This window comes from Semicossyphus pulcher, unplaced genomic scaffold (assembly GCF_022749685.1).
Source record: "Semicossyphus pulcher isolate SPU_LCO1_2020_fin unplaced genomic scaffold, fSemPul1.0.p SCAF_21, whole genome shotgun sequence".
Taxonomy (NCBI): domain Eukaryota; kingdom Metazoa; phylum Chordata; class Actinopteri; order Labriformes; family Labridae; genus Semicossyphus; species Semicossyphus pulcher.
In genome coordinates this window covers 12216299-12233053 of record NW_027211695.1, presented here as the reverse complement: position 1 = coordinate 12233053, position 16755 = coordinate 12216299, and the positions used below count along the sequence as shown (strand labels likewise).

General features: G+C 40.5%; 1 protein-coding gene across 1 annotated transcript; it reads left to right on the top strand.

Moving 5' to 3' along the window:
• Positions 1-8628: 8628 nt before the first annotated feature.
• On the top strand, positions 8629-15590 carry LOC138600356 (butyrophilin subfamily 1 member A1-like). The gene is made up of 6 exons (XM_069671726.1): positions 8629-8770; positions 9242-9583; positions 9697-9975; positions 13416-13532; positions 13648-13677; positions 14441-15590. Exons 1-6 carry the CDS (start codon positions 8701-8703, stop codon positions 14629-14631), a joined length of 1029 nt encoding a protein of 342 aa, XP_069527827.1. The 5' UTR covers positions 8629-8700; the 3' UTR covers positions 14632-15590.
• The last annotated feature ends 1165 nt before the right edge of the window (positions 15591-16755 follow it).

The following is a 16755-nucleotide window of genomic DNA, read 5'->3' as shown; positions in this document are numbered from 1 at the left end:
TAAACAGTTAAGGCTTCTAAACTAGAAAATCCACCTACTTCTTAAGCCTAAATAAACTATTTAAGCTAAATAAACTATTGAACCTCCCTTGGATTTGCTTGTTTTTCTGACTTTTTAGATTAAAGTTACTTGGTATGAAGCACTGATGTAGAGAAAACAAACAGACTATAATCATCTACAGCATTAAATGTAACATACTCATTAAAGTAGATCTTAAGATAAACATATGTGAAACATTAGCATAGCATAGCATTACTTTGATCCAATGTTAAAATAAGGTTTTCTCCAGGACTAGCCTTCTGCCTGTCTCCATCTGTCAAGCATAAACGATCTTCGGCAGGGAGGGAGCGTCACGTTTTTTGTGACGTTACCGCGTTGCCCTCCTCCCTCCGTCGTTCCGGAGCACGAGACATTCGGCTCTGTTCTCGTGCCGCTTTCGGAGATCAATAACAGAAGTAATATTATGCTCACGTGAATAAACGTGACGGCACGAGACGGAACATCTGAATAGTATTAAGCGAGAAGCGAGAGGAGAGACATTCAGGGGTTTCAGGGAATTCAGCACCACGGACAGCTCATCGGGGTACATGGTACATTCAAATACAGCTGGGAAACTGGAGCTTTCACCTGAAAAGGGGAAGTCCATTCACCAATTCAAACTTGTGTCCCAGTTACATTTGAGTGATACAAAAGAATAACACTTCGTGGACTAAAGATATTTTATCAGTTAAACAGAATGCAACAGCAGGTGTAGATCTATCATGGAACACTGTGAGTCTGCATCCATGCTAACAGCTCTGTTAGCCTGTATTCATTCAGACAGCAGTTCCTTGTGCTTAGTCCAGAAGTGGCTATGCTAATATGCTCACAACAATGTGAACATGCTGATAATTACCTGGTAAAATAGACACGAGCTGCCTCTTAGTTTTAGTGTGATAGCATGCTAATAGATGCTAGTTAGTGACTAGGGGTTTGGTTAGGTATTATTTACGCTCGAACAGCTGTTAATAAAAAAAATGGTACATTCTTACACATAAATGTGATACGTCCCATCATCTTGTAATGCCATGATTAGGTATGTTTGTTCCTTTACTCACATTTCTTTATGTTTTCTTTTGGTTTGTTTTATTTGGGCCAGATGCTGTATGATGCTCAAAGAGTTGACATCAGGCCATACTACAGGGTAAAACAGGGTAAATATTTGTCATTAGCCAATGCTAGCATTTACCCTCTTCTTAGCTAGCATTAGAGTTTGATAGTGTTACATTTTAGGATAGTAAAAGTGTAAATTCCTAGCTCATTATGTTAGCTAGCTAATCGTAATGAGGAGCAATAAGGAGTTTGTTGAATGCTAACTTAAGCTGTTGTGGCTTTGCTGTCAGCTAACCTTGAACTTTGTTTTAACTTTGAAATATGACCTGAAGTCCCTTCAAACTGTCACTATCGGCCATCTTTGCAGTTGCTTAATTATCGGGAAGCACAATGACAATGATAAAACAAACTTTATTCTTTTATGAGCACAAAATAAAAAAATACAAACAATGACAAACAAAGTTAAAATATTTATAATCTATGTGCGATCTTGTCATCTAATCCACCTCCATGATAACATGATGGCTTCGGTCCTCTCCAGCAAGCTGAGTAGCTGCAACGTGACGAAGAGGAAAAGAGAGCATGATTGAACAAAACAGAAAAATGGAAGCTACCTAAAAAAACGTCTGGGTGATTAGACCTTACCTCTTCTCTGCTCCCTGTATATTAGTGCCAGTATGATGGTGGACAGCAGGTAAGGAGACCATACGACTACATGACAAAACATTCTGGGAACAGACATGGCAAGAGCTGCAGGATCATCAGGACCAGCTGTGTCTAAAACTGCAGGAAGATCATTAAAATGATTATCTGGGACTCTTAAGGAAGATGGCTATCTGAAGAGTATCTGGTCAGCGCTGGTAACTGGTAGGCTGCTGTTGGGAATCCGACAATTCATTCACCTAAGGCAGTAACTCGTGGGTCTAAACTAGAAACCCACTGCATCCTTAGCTTCCAAGGATACTAACTATCATGTTTAGGCTAGCAGAAGTAGCTACCTGATCCATAGCCTGCCTGATCACAAGAGTGCATGTGAAAGTCTCACTGATGAGAACAAAGAGAGATATCTCACTCATTAGCTACTTCCATCATCTGCGCTATTAATTCAGAACGTCATTAACACTTCTCTAAAACAAGTATTAACCTCTCTGGAATGCACCGTAATGAGAGAGACATATCCTGTCTTTATCATATCTTTTGAGACTTGCACATGCACAGTCTTCTCAAGCAGGATGTACACATTGGGTAAGTACAGGTTGTGACTTCCGCATTGTGGTATCCATGTGAGGAAGTTACTGACTAGCCAAGCCACTGACTGATCGAGTGGGGTGCTAGCATTAGCACCAAGATTGCTGAAAGAGTTAAAGCTTGTTTTAATGTTTATTTGTATAGGGACAAGTATGAAGCAAGTAAACCGATGCCACACACTACAGCATTTATAGCCTTGGCTAATTTGCAATGCCCGTCCCTAGATGGGTCTTTAAAATACATGAAATCAACAACAAATACACAAGAGACAGTACAAGGCAGACTCAACAGCAATAAGACAGATATTACAATACAGGATACAAAATACACTCCTCCAATAAAACTTAATGTAAAACAGGGAGCACAAAATCATACATGATTACAAGACAGAGCCCTCTTCAAAAACTGTTTCAGTCTGAGTTTAAAATGCTCCCGGTCCGGGTCCAGTTTGAGCTCTGCAGGGGCATAAGGCATTCCACATATTGATCCCCTGAACAGAAAAAGCGCTTCGTCCAAGTGATAACTTACGAAAGGGCACCTTACAATCTCCATTAGATGCTCCATGTGTTATAGAGCCTGATAGTCTCAGTGGCACCACGAGGTCACTGAGCACCTGAGGAGCCTGATGATGTAAGCATTTATGGACGAGTTTTAGATTAGCAAATTTAATAAAATTATCAAAACTTAACATATTGAATTTTTTTAGAACATCACAGTGATGTGATCTTATCGGCCTTCTGGCTAAAATCTTTATGGCTTTATTATGTATCATCATCAGAGGCTTGATTGTTGAAGATGCTGCTTGTGACCAGGAGGTTACACAATAACTTAGATGTGAAAAAATCATAGAATGCATAAAGCTATTAGCAGCGTGGAATGGTAGACAGTCTCTGATTGCTTTTGCGATTCTGCTTACCGTTTTCACATGCTTATCAAATTTTCGGTGGGAATCTAATACAAGGCCGAGATATTTTACTTCTGGAGCCTGCTCAATACATTGTCCATTAATCTTCAGGTTTAACTCATTGGCTTCAGAGGAGGACCAAGCTTTGAAAGAAAAGCAAACAGACACAGTTTTCTTGATATTAAGTGTGAGACATGAGCTCTCAAACCAAGTTGCTATGGACTGTAAATGATATGAAAGTTTTCTGGAAACTGACAGAGTGGTTCTACCAGATACATACAGGACTGTATCGTCTGCATACATCTGCAAACCGGCTCCCACAATGAGCCTCTTGGTTACTAGCGCTTGGCTCATCGACAAACACGTCTGTAGCTGGCTTCAGCGAGAGTGTAGCCTCCAATGACTTCTCAGTAGCCTTTATTTTTGACCTTTACCCTTCGCCGTAAACTCAAGCCTTCAAACCAGTAGTCAACAAACCAATGGATGTTGTCACGATGGCTACGTCCAGTTCTTATACTCATTCTTTGGCTGAAGCACTCACAAAGCCTGCAAAAGCAGCCTTAATAGTGAAAACTCAAAACCCCGGGGAAACCTCTGATCACTGTGGGAGGTTTCAGAATGGCCAAGATGTAGACGTATATCGCGCAACTGAGTGAGTCATAAGCATGGTAGTGCTGAATGACTTTCCGTTTAATTATAATCAATTCAAAGGTGCACTTCTAAAGGAAAAACTAAATTAAATTAATAAATTGCGGTCTTACCTGTGACAGTCAGCCAGATGTCTGCTGACTCTCCAACCCCGGAGATGTTGCACTTGTAGAGTCCCTCATCAGACTTGGACACACTGTGGAGGGTCATGGTTTCAGTGAAACTGCTCCCAATGAGGAGGCCATCTTTATAGAATTCTGCTTTTAGTTTAGCCTTTGTGTTTGTGCAGCGCAGAGTCACATTGTTTCCCTCTAACACAGGATGGACGGGACCTTCCAGGATCACAGGACCAGCTGAGACAGACACAAGTCAGTGTTTACAAAGGAAATAAACATTTTAGTTAATAAAGTTCTCTATGATGGGCAATCTACTTTTAAGTCCTAACAGGTGCAAATCTCGCAATTCAAATTCCCATCTTTAATTGCAGATGTTAAAATTTAAAATTCAACTGGAGTGACATTTTCTTCAGACTGTACAGAAAAGGAGCAACGGTCAATCCAAACTCTCTTCAAAAGAACACTGATAAACCGAACCTATCAGCATCATGAAGTTGTACTTTTGGAATCTTTTCTATCAATTCATTGCAATTAAATCGGAACAAAATCAGTTTATTTTATGCTGTATAGTAAGCCAGATTTCAGCCGATGTGTGACTTGCTAGATTCAGTGAGACTTCCAATCAGAGGAGGCAGATGGACAGGAGCTCACACTGCTGAACCAGAACGGCATTAGTTGGTGAGACATGCTGGAACTGATGCTAGCTTACAGGTCATCAAAATGAGCACTGGAAGCTGCAGTTAAGTTTATCTACACACAGTTCCTGGAGAAGCAGGTGACATTACCAAAGCAGACACAGCTGTGTTTGGTTTTCTAACTTACTTACTTACTCACTTACTCTACATGACTAAAATGTGCTTTTTGTATTTAACAATTGCAAATTAAAAGAAATTATTTCTGGGTGTAAAATGTGCTTGGCATGAGTTTCCCTTGCTTTTCTGAATGTGTCACATTACAAAGTGGTTGGAAGATTAAGTTTGTTTCTTTGTTTGTGACAAACCTGTGACTTTGATGTGTACAGCTTGGCTTTTTTCTCCCGAGTCCGACTCACACCAGTACAGTCCGCTATCAAAGGGGTACATCGTAGGGATGGTGCAAGTTGAGCCCTCCAGAATTCCCCAACTGTTTGGGCAGGACTCAACTCCTCTGGCGGTTATATTCCTCTTCAGCAGGCCGTCTCCGGATAAGGCCTCACAGCTCAGCGAGACTTTCTCATACTTAAAGAACTGAGATCTGCTGGGAATCATTTGTAGGTGAAACTCTGGAGGACAAAAAACAGCTTTAACATGAGAGCCACACTGCCAAAATCTCCAGCTGTTTGAGTTGATTCGTAAGTTATAACAGTTGGATTTTCTTACACTAACTGTTGTTAAGTACCTCATACAACCCAACTTCTAGAAATCCGAACTATCTCTTTAAAGAATTGAGTGCAGTGCCACTTGGCCTCCCCCCATTTCCTGCCAGCATATACCTCCCACTCTTTCCGATAAAGGCAAGTAAAGACTCAAAAATATCTCAGTTAGGGTCAGAAAAAGATCAAGTTGCTTAAAAAAAATGTAATGTGAATAATCGTCTTCAATCCTGACAAATTCACTGCCTTTGAAGACCTACATAGATCAACACTGCAGTAGAAATGCATAGAAGTCAAAAGGAATTTTTAGAGTAGTTGCCACATTTAAAAACTAAAATACCCCCACAGTGATTGACATCTGCACATGAAGAGCTCATTACCTTCGTATTTGATGTCAGATGAGGCAAATGCAAGAAACACACCTACAAAACATCAAAAACAGAGAGAGAAAGAAGAGAAGATTCAGGATGTTTCTTTATGTTGTCGAGTCTGAGCCAGTCAGACTTTCTGTGAGATAAACCTGTAAGTCAAAGCACAACGAGAAAGGTTACTCACAGAAGTTGAGAACTAACAAAGTGTACTTCATCCTTTCGTGCTGCAGTCTGGCAAATTGTCTGCTTAGCACTTCCTTTGTAAACCAAACCACAAAAGGCATGTGCTAAACAGGCGACCTTTTTCTGGGTCATTGTCACTGTGAATCACAAAAAACACAGGGGTTGAATCTAACCAAGTAAATTTACTTAAGGTCAGACTGAAGTACAAATTTTGATCTACTTGTACTTTATTGTTTGCAACTTTACCTTCTACTTGACGACATCACCGAGGCAAATATTTCATACGTCACTACATCATTCCAAAACAGACCGCGTCGACTGCTGCCCCAATCTTTTAGGTTTTTTCATGGTCGTTGCAGAAGGAGGCCGGCAACTCCCATATTTGAGAGGTAAATGTACAGTTTCTTTCCATGGAGTCTGGTGGCTTTGAAGAGAGCGATGCAAGTTGCTTTCTGTCTAAAAATGATTTAACCTAAACAGAAAGGGGTATCTCTGTTGGGATGCCTTCTGAAATGTGGTCAGACACTAACAATAACAGTCTGAGCCTGTCAGTGTCTAGAGGCCAAAATTTTATCTGGCGCATTTGCTCCAATGGGTTACATTGCAGCAATTTCAGCCTGTTCTGCCAGTACTGGAAGGGCCGGGACATTGATGTGCTGGAGCTTAAGGCAAGTCACATGTTCAGTGGACACTGGAATCCACAGTGCCAACACATGACTGTGATAACAGACAACCCACTGGCAGCCGCATAGTATGTATACAGGCAAGCATGATTAGGAATCCAACTCCCCCTGGGCATCGATGCCATGGCACACCAATAGTCTCAAGGCTTTACCCTTCTTATTCAGTCTTCTTCAGACCCTGCTGTAGAGCGTCAGGGTAGAGGAGGTTAGGCTGATCAAGGTTGCCCTCAACTGGCCTCACATGATGAAATTCTCACTGATAGCAACCTGCTGGTTTTGAGGTCATGGGAGCTTCCAACTCTCTGGCATCTTCTGAGACCGGTGCAAGGAACCCTTGATTTCCCTTCTGGCTAACGCAGTTATTGGTTCAGACCATGCAGAGTGTTTGAGTACCATCAGTGAGAACTGCATATTGTTGGGAACTCTTTCTGTCAGGGTGGAGGGCGAACTAGTTTGACATATTGTTAAGTGTACTTCAAGATGTGCTCCAGTATGTGGCCCCTGGAGGCAGGTAAATCAGTGTCAACCCTTAGGGAATTGGTGGCATCAATCAAGGCCGCTCATATTGGAGGTAATAGGCTTGTCAAAGAGGACTGCAGATGGTTGGCCATCAAAACATGGGATCTAGGTCTTGTGCTGACTGGCTTGAAACGGGAGCCCTTCAGAGTTTCTAGGAGTTACCGAGTTAAAGGTTATTATCACTTAAGGTCGTCTTCCTCATGGCAGTTCAGACTTTCAGCAGGCAGACAGAGGAACATCTGCACCCGACAAACTGGAAAGTGCATGATCTGTTGTTTAGTTTGTACATTCACTGCAACATGTCAACAAGGACAGAAAATGTCATGTGGTAGTCGTGTAATGTTATAACAGACCCCCTAAGGTAGATTAACTATGATCTCATTGGTTGATTTAAACCTCAGTGGGTGGACCCAAACTTGAAAAAAAGGAAGGGTTACATCAGGTTAAGCTGGTTGATGGTCTTGATGGTTGACAGGAAAGAATTTTAGAGATGAAGATTAGTCATACTCAGGAATCCTGTCCGGTGACTACTCTACAAACACTACAACAACAAGGGATCCAATACTGACAATGTTTTTATCACAGTTTCAGTCTGAAAAGTCTCATAACATATTTATAATTTCAAAATGACTCATGCTTGACAATTTCACTTCCTTGCTGTCCATTCATGTGCTCACAATGTTCCAAAATGTCATTTTTGTCCTGCAAAATACACCCAAACATCTGCTTACTGTAAGGATACAGGGCTATGACAACAGAAGAATGCTGTGGCTGTGAACTTAATCCCTGAGCTCTCAGTGATACAGGAGTGCTTGTTTTTCAGCTTTTTCCCTGCAGTGGAAAATAAAACATGACGTCAGACGATTGCAGAAGAGTATTACATTGACAATCCAAACAAGTACAAATCCTGTACACTACAGATTAAAACAATGTTTCAAACACATTTTATGTACATTATTCGTACAAAGAAATCTAAAACTTCCAACAGGGAAATTAAAGCCAAATCCAACAAAAGTCCATATTGCACAATATGACACATGTGACTGTCTCAAAAAGTGTTCATTCAGCTTTTGTTAGAATAAAATAGTTAGAGCTACAGAATGGGAGTTGCAAAATGTTCCACCCCTTGGTGTGCTGCCTTACATCACTCTACTAAGCCCCTCCCACCAAATGACGCATAAAACATGCGCGTACATTTTTTGCTTGGCTTGAAGCGGTGCGTCGAGGTCAGCTAATGTTGTAACTTACTAGCAAATTTATCACCATTGAGTGTACCAAGTAGGAGGGGAGGAACTTGGTTAGGTAGAAACCTGATGACGCTAGGTTTAGGAGACGCCGTAATTGGCTAGCTACGAGCTAGCTAATGCTGTTTGGTTGTGTGATTGAAAGTCTTACCTGTAAAACGAGGCGAATAGCCCACATACCGTTCGAACCACTCCTTCAGCTAACTATGATTGTAATGCTGACACGCAGGTCTAACAATCTGCCAATTATTCAAAGATAAAAAGAAGATATACTGAAGAGACGGATGTTTTTAGTGGAGTAACTCGACTCGACTATTTCCCCTACACGGCGCAGAAGCAGAATGACCTTGAGAGGAGTGCACGGTGTGGCTAAAGTGTTGTTGTTCCAAATTTTGCTTCCTACTATCAAAGGTAAGAGACTGCCAATACTGTATCTGCCGTCCTCTGCTTCAAGTAGAGCAGGTAGAGTTCATTAGAAGGATGTGTAGACATTATTGTGACTTGGAAAAACAACATTGGATGGGTGGGGTGGGGGCATTGTTAATATTCGCCTTGCAAAGCTCAGGGCTGGTTTAAAGCAGTTCATGTTGAAGTTAATAAATCAAACCAAAAAGTAAGCCTGATGGCAGACGGAGAGGCTGGCTGATTTGGGTATAACAACTTAAACATGCAACTTATGCTGGGGAGTGGGTTTGGGTTTATCTTACGGTCAAACATGACTCAGTAAGTTGGGGCAAAAATGTGCTTTACATCAGGTCTGAGCACAAAATGCTAACAACCTTAACAAAGCTGGTTAATGATTTCAAGAAAGTGCACTACCAAATCACTGGAATTCACTTTTAAGCAGCTAATACCTGCTCCTTGTGCGTGTTCTCTTTCTAGGTGAGCTTCAGTTAATTGGGTCACCAGAGCCTGTAGTAGGATTGGTTGGTCATGATTGTGTCCTGCCGTGTAGCCTGCATCCTGCACACCGTGTTGATGGCGACACAGTGGAGTGGACACGACCTGACCTGGATCCCATTTATGTGCATATTTTCAGTTATGGAAGGTTGTTGAACAATGACCAAAACCCATCCTTCGAGCAAAGGACAAATTTGTCTGAGAACAAACTAAGACACGGTGACATGTCCTTAACATTAAGCAAACTTAGACTCTCTGACGAAGGGACATACAAATGCAAATTTGTTACCCAAGAGTCTACATTTGATGTTCAAGTACCTCTTGGTAAGCCTGCTGATAAGACTTACAATTTATCTGTTCCAAAGATGCTCAATTTAATGAGCAAATAATGACATACATCACATTTACATTTTTTCTATTGTCTTCCACTCCTGAAGTTGTAGGTGCTGTATCTGAGCCACAAATGTCTCTTGAGAGATCTGATGACAAACTCGTTTTTAAGTGTGAAGCAAAGAAGTGGTACCCAAAGCCTGAGATGGAATGGAGAGACAGCAAAGGAACTGTCATCCCTCATGAAGACATTAATACCGTCTATGATGAATACTACTCCGTCAGCAGCAGCATTAAAGTGGATTTTGCTTCCAGTGACAATTACACATGTACGGTTCAACAGCAGGACATCGGACAAGTCAGGAAGGCCATTTTAATGACTCCAGGCAAGTCCTCTTTAGTTAATTTGATGATATGACACCCTCAAAGATTATATAGCGTATACATCTTGTGAGTCTTGTGAGCATAGGAGAGTTAGCATGCTAATGTTGTCACAGGGCTGCTTCTGTGGAAGTATGTAGCCTAGATTTGAGAAACCATTAGCTAGCGTTTGACATTGGTTAACATTAGTAATCAACCACTTCTTAGCTAACACTATATAAGTTACACAATACACTAGGAAAGGTGTACATTCCTAGCCAACGCTTCCTAGCTCAAATTACCATTTACTTTGAATGTACACTTTTTCTTTAATGGTAATGTTAGCTAAGAAGCAATCTGGGATTCCATCGGCTATACTCTGAGACGATACGGGCTGCTTCTCATGTCTCTTGAATTGCATCCACGCTTCCTTCACTTGCGTCTTTCACTTGCGTCTAAGTCCCTCCCACCAGAGATGCATGGAGAGATGCGAGGAAACCAAGAGAGGAGAGAGGAAACGATGGAATGTTTTTTAAGAGACATGAGACGTCCTTTCCGATGAAGCGCCACGTGCAGCGACGTCTGTTTGTGATGACCGCGTCAGCTGATCACCGCTGGATCAGCTGTCAGTCTGCTTTAACAGCTGTTTGTGTCTGCACACATGTGCACTGTATTCATCCTAATAAAACACACAGTAACAGTGTTTTCTCTATGTAACCTGTTACCTGTGTAACAAACACCTGCACATGAAGAACAGGCTGCAGTCTGTGTTCCTGCTGCAGAGCCATATGGCCATTTCTTACCAGCCTTTATATTATTTGGTCATTATTTACATTTTTGATCACTGATAATCTGATCTGAATTCATTATTTAATAAGCCCAAATACTGTTTGTTCATGAACTATGAAATGATTTATAAGGCTTAAAGTTTCAGGGTAAATAGAAATCACGTCACGCTGATCAAACCCGACCTCACTGATGATCACTCTCACACGTAAAAAGTGTTACCTGCTGACAGAGAGACTCTCCTGCTCCCTCTGAAGTCAGTCATTCATCTGTGATAAAAGTTAGCAGGGGAATAACTGATCATGACAAGAGGTATTTTTTTAGATTACATTTAATAGAAATTAATCTTTTTTTGCTGCGTTTGATTTTTAGACAATTAACTTATTTTTACTCAGATGTTGACTCAGAAAACAAATCAAATCTTCAGTTATTCACTGCATTTTATATATTTTACGACAAGTTATGATCAATATTTCGTTCTAAACGATCACAGCTTGTCAAATACCGACTCTTTATACCGACGAGTCGGTTTCAAGGCGCCCTGTAAAGTCTGTTCTAAGGTCTGCTTCTTCCTCTCTGCGATATGAAACTCCAGTGATGAAATTTCCCATAAGTCCGATCTGCTGCAGCGTCCAATCACTAACTGATCTCTAATAAGGGGGCATGTCGGCCAGTAAAAGACTTCTACTACTCTCGTGTATCCTCGCTTATCGCTCCTTGGAACTCCCTCCTCTCTTCTCGATCCTCGCTCCTCCGAGCAGCGATAAGAGCTTTGAGACGGTCCTCATTATGGCGGCTCTGGAACTACATCTAGATCTAGAACAGATTATTAGCTGTTAGCATGCAGATGTCTGTTTTTACATATTAATAAGAAGCTAAATCGTCGTCAGTGATGCTGATGGGAGCTGGGATGTCCTTACGGCGGATTACATTCCGTCTGCTTTTGTTTAGTTTATTTGAGCATGAAATATGGCCAAATGTCCCTCAAGTTTTTCATCAACCATTGTTTATTTTGGTTGGAGATCAATTGAGAGTTGCTTTGATAATTATACCTACTTTTATCCAACCTTTATACAACTTCTTATCTGGAGCACAGCGGTAAAACATTACAACTGCATTTGAGCTTCCAAACTTAAGGCCTTTCTTATTTCTCTATTTTGTGCCTCCTCGTCTCCTCGCTCCTCGGTCCTCCTGCCTGTGACCCGGAAATCGATCTCAGCCCGGCATCTTGAAGGATGTCTCAAATCATAAAATGCATCTCGAGGAGAGATGATCGAGAATCGAGGACACTTGCCGGAGGAGCTATGAGCGAGGATACACCGGTGTATCCTTTGCGGAAGTCTTTTCGGCACCCGTGACGTAAATAGAGGCGTGAAACACAGCTGGAATATACAAACCACGGCGGGAGCCTTTTGTTGCATATCTCTGCTCCTGGGACACCTGCTCCGTCTGAGCAGGTATTCTCCGCGGCGTGTCTCACATTTAACAGAGTGCGCACCAGACTAACCCACAGCATGTCCACATGTTGCTATTTCTTCATCAAAACCAAGAGACAAATAGTCTCCTACAAAATAAGGACTGGTGTAGGCGTGGACTTTTTATTTTAAGTCTCCATAGCCTGATGTTCATGTATTGACTGTTTGAGCAGAAACAAAACATAACATTTTCGCGCGAGGCACAGCAGGTAACTCATTAATTATTTAAATCTGCAGACACGCCGTCAGGTCCGGACAGGATCTCATGTTTATTAAAGTTCTGTGTGCTGACCATCAGAGAAAGGTCGGCTGTAACTGTTTATTTACTTATTGTTGCTGCTGGATCACACGGCTGTATCCTCACGTGCGTGCATAAAACGGACACTGGACATGATTGTTGGTGACACGTAGTTATGCTTGAGGATTATAATAAATGTATGTATGACATCCGTACATTCGCGAGACATTATGCCACGTTGAGAAGTTAATTAAAAGTAACTTGTCATAAACACTGTTCTGCTGACAGGGATCATAAACAACAGCAGGCTGTAACAAAACAGACAGATGATGCAGCTGTGCCACACATCATATTTAATTGACGTCGCTTTTAAATGACGGCTCCGAAGCAGGGATGTCTCATGTTGTTAAATGTCTGTTGCCTCGACTCCTCTCTCCTCCTGTCTCTTCCTCGCCTCCTCCGCTCGCATCTCTGGTGGGAGGGACTAAGACGCGAGGAGAGGAGTCGAGGAAAGGACTCGAGGAGGTACAAACTGAGAAATGAGAAGAGCCTTTAGACTCGACGTCAGAGGAAAATGTGAATATGGTAAACATCAGTACTGACCTGGATTCAAGACTTAGTTTTTTAAGCTTAGCATAAAAACTGGTAACAGCTACTCTTTTTTGTTTGTTTGTTTTTGTCAATTTTTAGTGGAAGTTTTAATTTGAGTCTTATTTAAGTCAACGCTTCAAAATGTTTTCAGTTCAATTGTTCTGTTATTGATTGTTGATATCATTGAATGTGTGTTGTTACCCCCTGCTAGCAGTTTTATGCTAATCTAGTTTAACAACATCTTGACTCCAGAGGCTATAACCTCCTCCTTTGCAAGTTTTTTTTTTACCTGTCGTTTAAAAAAACATGGATGTGAATTGCAACTGTATTGACAAGTGATTCTGTATTTACCCTCTAATCAGTTTTGCTTTTTCAGAGGTCTACGGGGAAGTAGCTTCACTCAAAATTTCAAGGTATACTCTTATTGGATGGCTCATCGTATTGGGGCTGTTTATTTGTGCACTGATTATGGGGAGTCTGATGTACAATTGGGGTAAGTTATTAAGCTTGTTAATATAAAATTGATCACCACCTTATACTAAAGTTTTTTTACATGGTGGTTGTTGCATCCATTCATACTGCATTTGTTTTTTCACCCTCTAAAACAGAGACATTGGTAGCTCGATGTCGCGGAGCAGGTAATTATTATTTTGATTATTTGATGCTGTGTGTGTAGTTTGGGTGATGAAGCTACTGTGACTCAGAGGTGTAGCGCTTTTTATTTGAAAACCAGGGCACCTAACATCATAATCTGTAAATAAGAAGTGGACATAGCCATCAGGACATCACTTATTTGTTTGTGAAAATTTAGCATTTTGGCTGCTTTATCTTCTATTAAACCATTGGGGACCATATCTGGGCAAGAGGGTACTATAATTGACAAAACAAGCATCATGCTTTATTGAAAAAGACATGAAAATAGCCTTTGATATCACAGTTACGAAGAAAATGTTTACAGAGATAATAAATCGACTAAGAAGTTAATAAGTTAGACTAAGACTAATAAGCTCATTTTCTATTTGAGGTCCATACAATGTGACTTCTTTGCCCCTGATGGCCATTAGCAGGAATACAGGTTCAAGATACGTCCCCTTTTTTCTTATATTTTTTTTTACAGTGTACGATTAGGTATCACCCCTCTGCACTTCCATCACACTTAATTATTTCGTTTGGGACTTTTGGTAGGCATCGCCCAACTCTAGTTGCTAGGTTGATGTGGGAATATTTATGGTCGTCAGATGTTTTTTTTTAGGTGTGGTTTGCTACAGAGATGCAGCCTACATGGGTGATCTATGAGGAGCTGATTTTATATTCTTTGATGGAGATCAAAAGCTCTGGTTTAGCCTTTGAGTCATGCTGCACAGCTTCTAAACTGATGCCAAAACCATTTTTCTTTCACAGATGAGCCTGATGAGGCTGTGAGTCCACTCATCCAGCGTCTGCAGACAGAAAACAACAACCTCCAGGAACAAGTGACACTTCTGCAGCAACAAAAAGAAGGCTTAACCACAGAAAATAGTCATCTTAGAGAAGAAGTTGAAAGGCTCGAGAGAGAAAATCAGGACCTCAGGACAGCTGAAAGTTCACTCTGAAACTCAAAGACCAAACTCCCCCAGCGACTTCTGAGTGAGTGCAGTGATGCTTGTGGTGAGGAATTAATCGCCGGCATTCAGATGATTTCAGAGAAGAGAACATTTGCTTCTTGATTGAACTTCACACGTCACCAACAGAGGTTGATGATGTACATTGGAGCTGTGTTCTTCTTAAATTTTACAAAAATAGCCAACTTTATACTATTTATTTGTCCATGATCATGTCCCATAAGCCTTTTTAAGCCATGATAGCAGTGTGGCTCTATGGATGACAATTGAAGAGTATGAGTCTACAAGCACTGGGCTAGAAAATAAAGCTCATGAGGAAGTACCACAAACCGCAGTTCCTCTCTTGTCCACTTGAGGCTGCCTCCAGCAGTGAGTTAGTCCCCATAGAGCCCGATGTTAAACTTTACAGCAGAAATAAACATGTTTGCAGCCTGGTACAAAAAACAGTTTGGGTCTGTATAGCTCATTTCTCTCTTAATGACAACTGTATGGGGATAATCTTTATACAACTCACCTGTTTACATTATATTAAGGCTTAAAGTGATGCATGATCAGGTATGAGTGTCAGGTTGGTATCTGCTAGGTGTCATTTCAGCTCAGCTTTTTAAATAAATAATAATCAATGGCAGCTTATCACCAAAAAAAAAAGAATCTGATTCTGTGGAAAAAAAACTGACGTTAGCTCGTTATTAGCAAGCTAATATGTTTCCTTGGACATAGAGGGGATTACTTTGAATCTTTGAAAACTTCAAAATCTTTTTCATCTTCAGGTCAACATTTAAACGCAAAATTAGGAAATTTAAAATCAAAATGTATAATTCTCGTCAGCCTCAGCCTTGTCTTTGGTGCTAAGTAGTTAGTGTTAGCATGCTACATCTGATTACTGCTTCCAACATGTAGACAAAATATGTGTGTCTGAACTTGTTATATTCATGTTTGAGTCTGTAAATTTCACGTTACTCTTTCTCTATTTTTTTTCTTAAATAAATACATTTGTTATAATGAGTCATGTTGTGAATTTCTTATGCATTTGGTCCTTGTTTGCTTATTCTGCAACTGTATATTATTCAGGTGTAAACTTCTAAAATAAGTCGCTAGCTGACTCTGGCAGTGGTTTAGATATAAATTATACAATAATAGCTTTTGTCCACTTTTAAACTTCCAAAGGGCGTCATAAGAAAAGAAAAAACAGTTTCCAAGATTCTGTAAAAATCGCAGAATAGAAAAAGAATGTAAAAATGTTGGAATTATTTATTGTAACTATTCTGAGACTCAAATCTGAAATCTTACTTTTTTCTCACTAAAATTAATTTTAAAACTCACACTTTTTAATGTACCTATAAAAACCCAGAACCTACAGTGCAGAATCACTGGTGTATCTTTTAGGATGCATGCACACATTGATCTTCAGCATATACAGATCGCTCTAATGCTCAAGAAGAAGAAGCTAAAGAAACAGAACATTTAATTCATCCTCACGTGTTTACAGCCTCCACATGCTTATCAGTGACTCCCAAGGGTCTGTGAGTGAATTATACTCACAATAATTCTACCTAGTAACGCATGGTGATGGATTTAACAGTACACCAAGATTCCGATCAAATGGTGGACCCTGACAAACTCTGATCAAATTATGTGTCAGTTTACACGTCCTTCAAAACCAGACTTTTATCAGTGTCATCTTTGCAACAGTAGAGGGAGCCACTCAACAGCAACACATGCTTGGAATAGATAAGTGAAAGTGAAACAACATCTACAATTAAGCAAAACACGGTTTTAAAATGACAATGAACAAGAAGAAAGTGAGCAATGGGAAAATTTTTAACATTTCTGTTGAACTGAAATATTTTCTAGTGATAGTTCTAGGGAAATCACAAATGTACCCTGGGGATCAATGAAGGATTGTCTCATCTTAAATTCAGTTTCCATTTGAATTAAAGGGAAATCCCATCGTTTGGTTTCTATGTGACTAAGGTTCAAAAGGTTATGAATGTCTCCAGTAGATTGTTTCAGCCAGTCCAACAAAAGTTCTTGTTTAGACCTTAAGCAGATGTCAACCATTACAGGGGTTTTGTAGCTTCTGGCTGAAGCAATCTTCTACAGCGATACCAAACG

Excerpts from the sequence above, each read along its gene's own strand:
- LOC138600356 (XM_069671726.1), top strand. The coding sequence starts at position 8,701 with ATGACCTTGAGAGGAGTGCACGGTGTGGCTAAAGTGTTGTTGTTCCAA. Across the intron at positions 8,771-9,241 it reads TTTGCTTCCTACTATCAAAG|GTGAGCTTCAGTTAATTGGG; the intron begins GTAAGAGACTGC and ends TTCTCTTTCTAG. Across the intron at positions 13,678-14,440 it reads AGCTCGATGTCGCGGAGCAG|ATGAGCCTGATGAGGCTGTG; the intron begins GTAATTATTATT and ends TTTCTTTCACAG.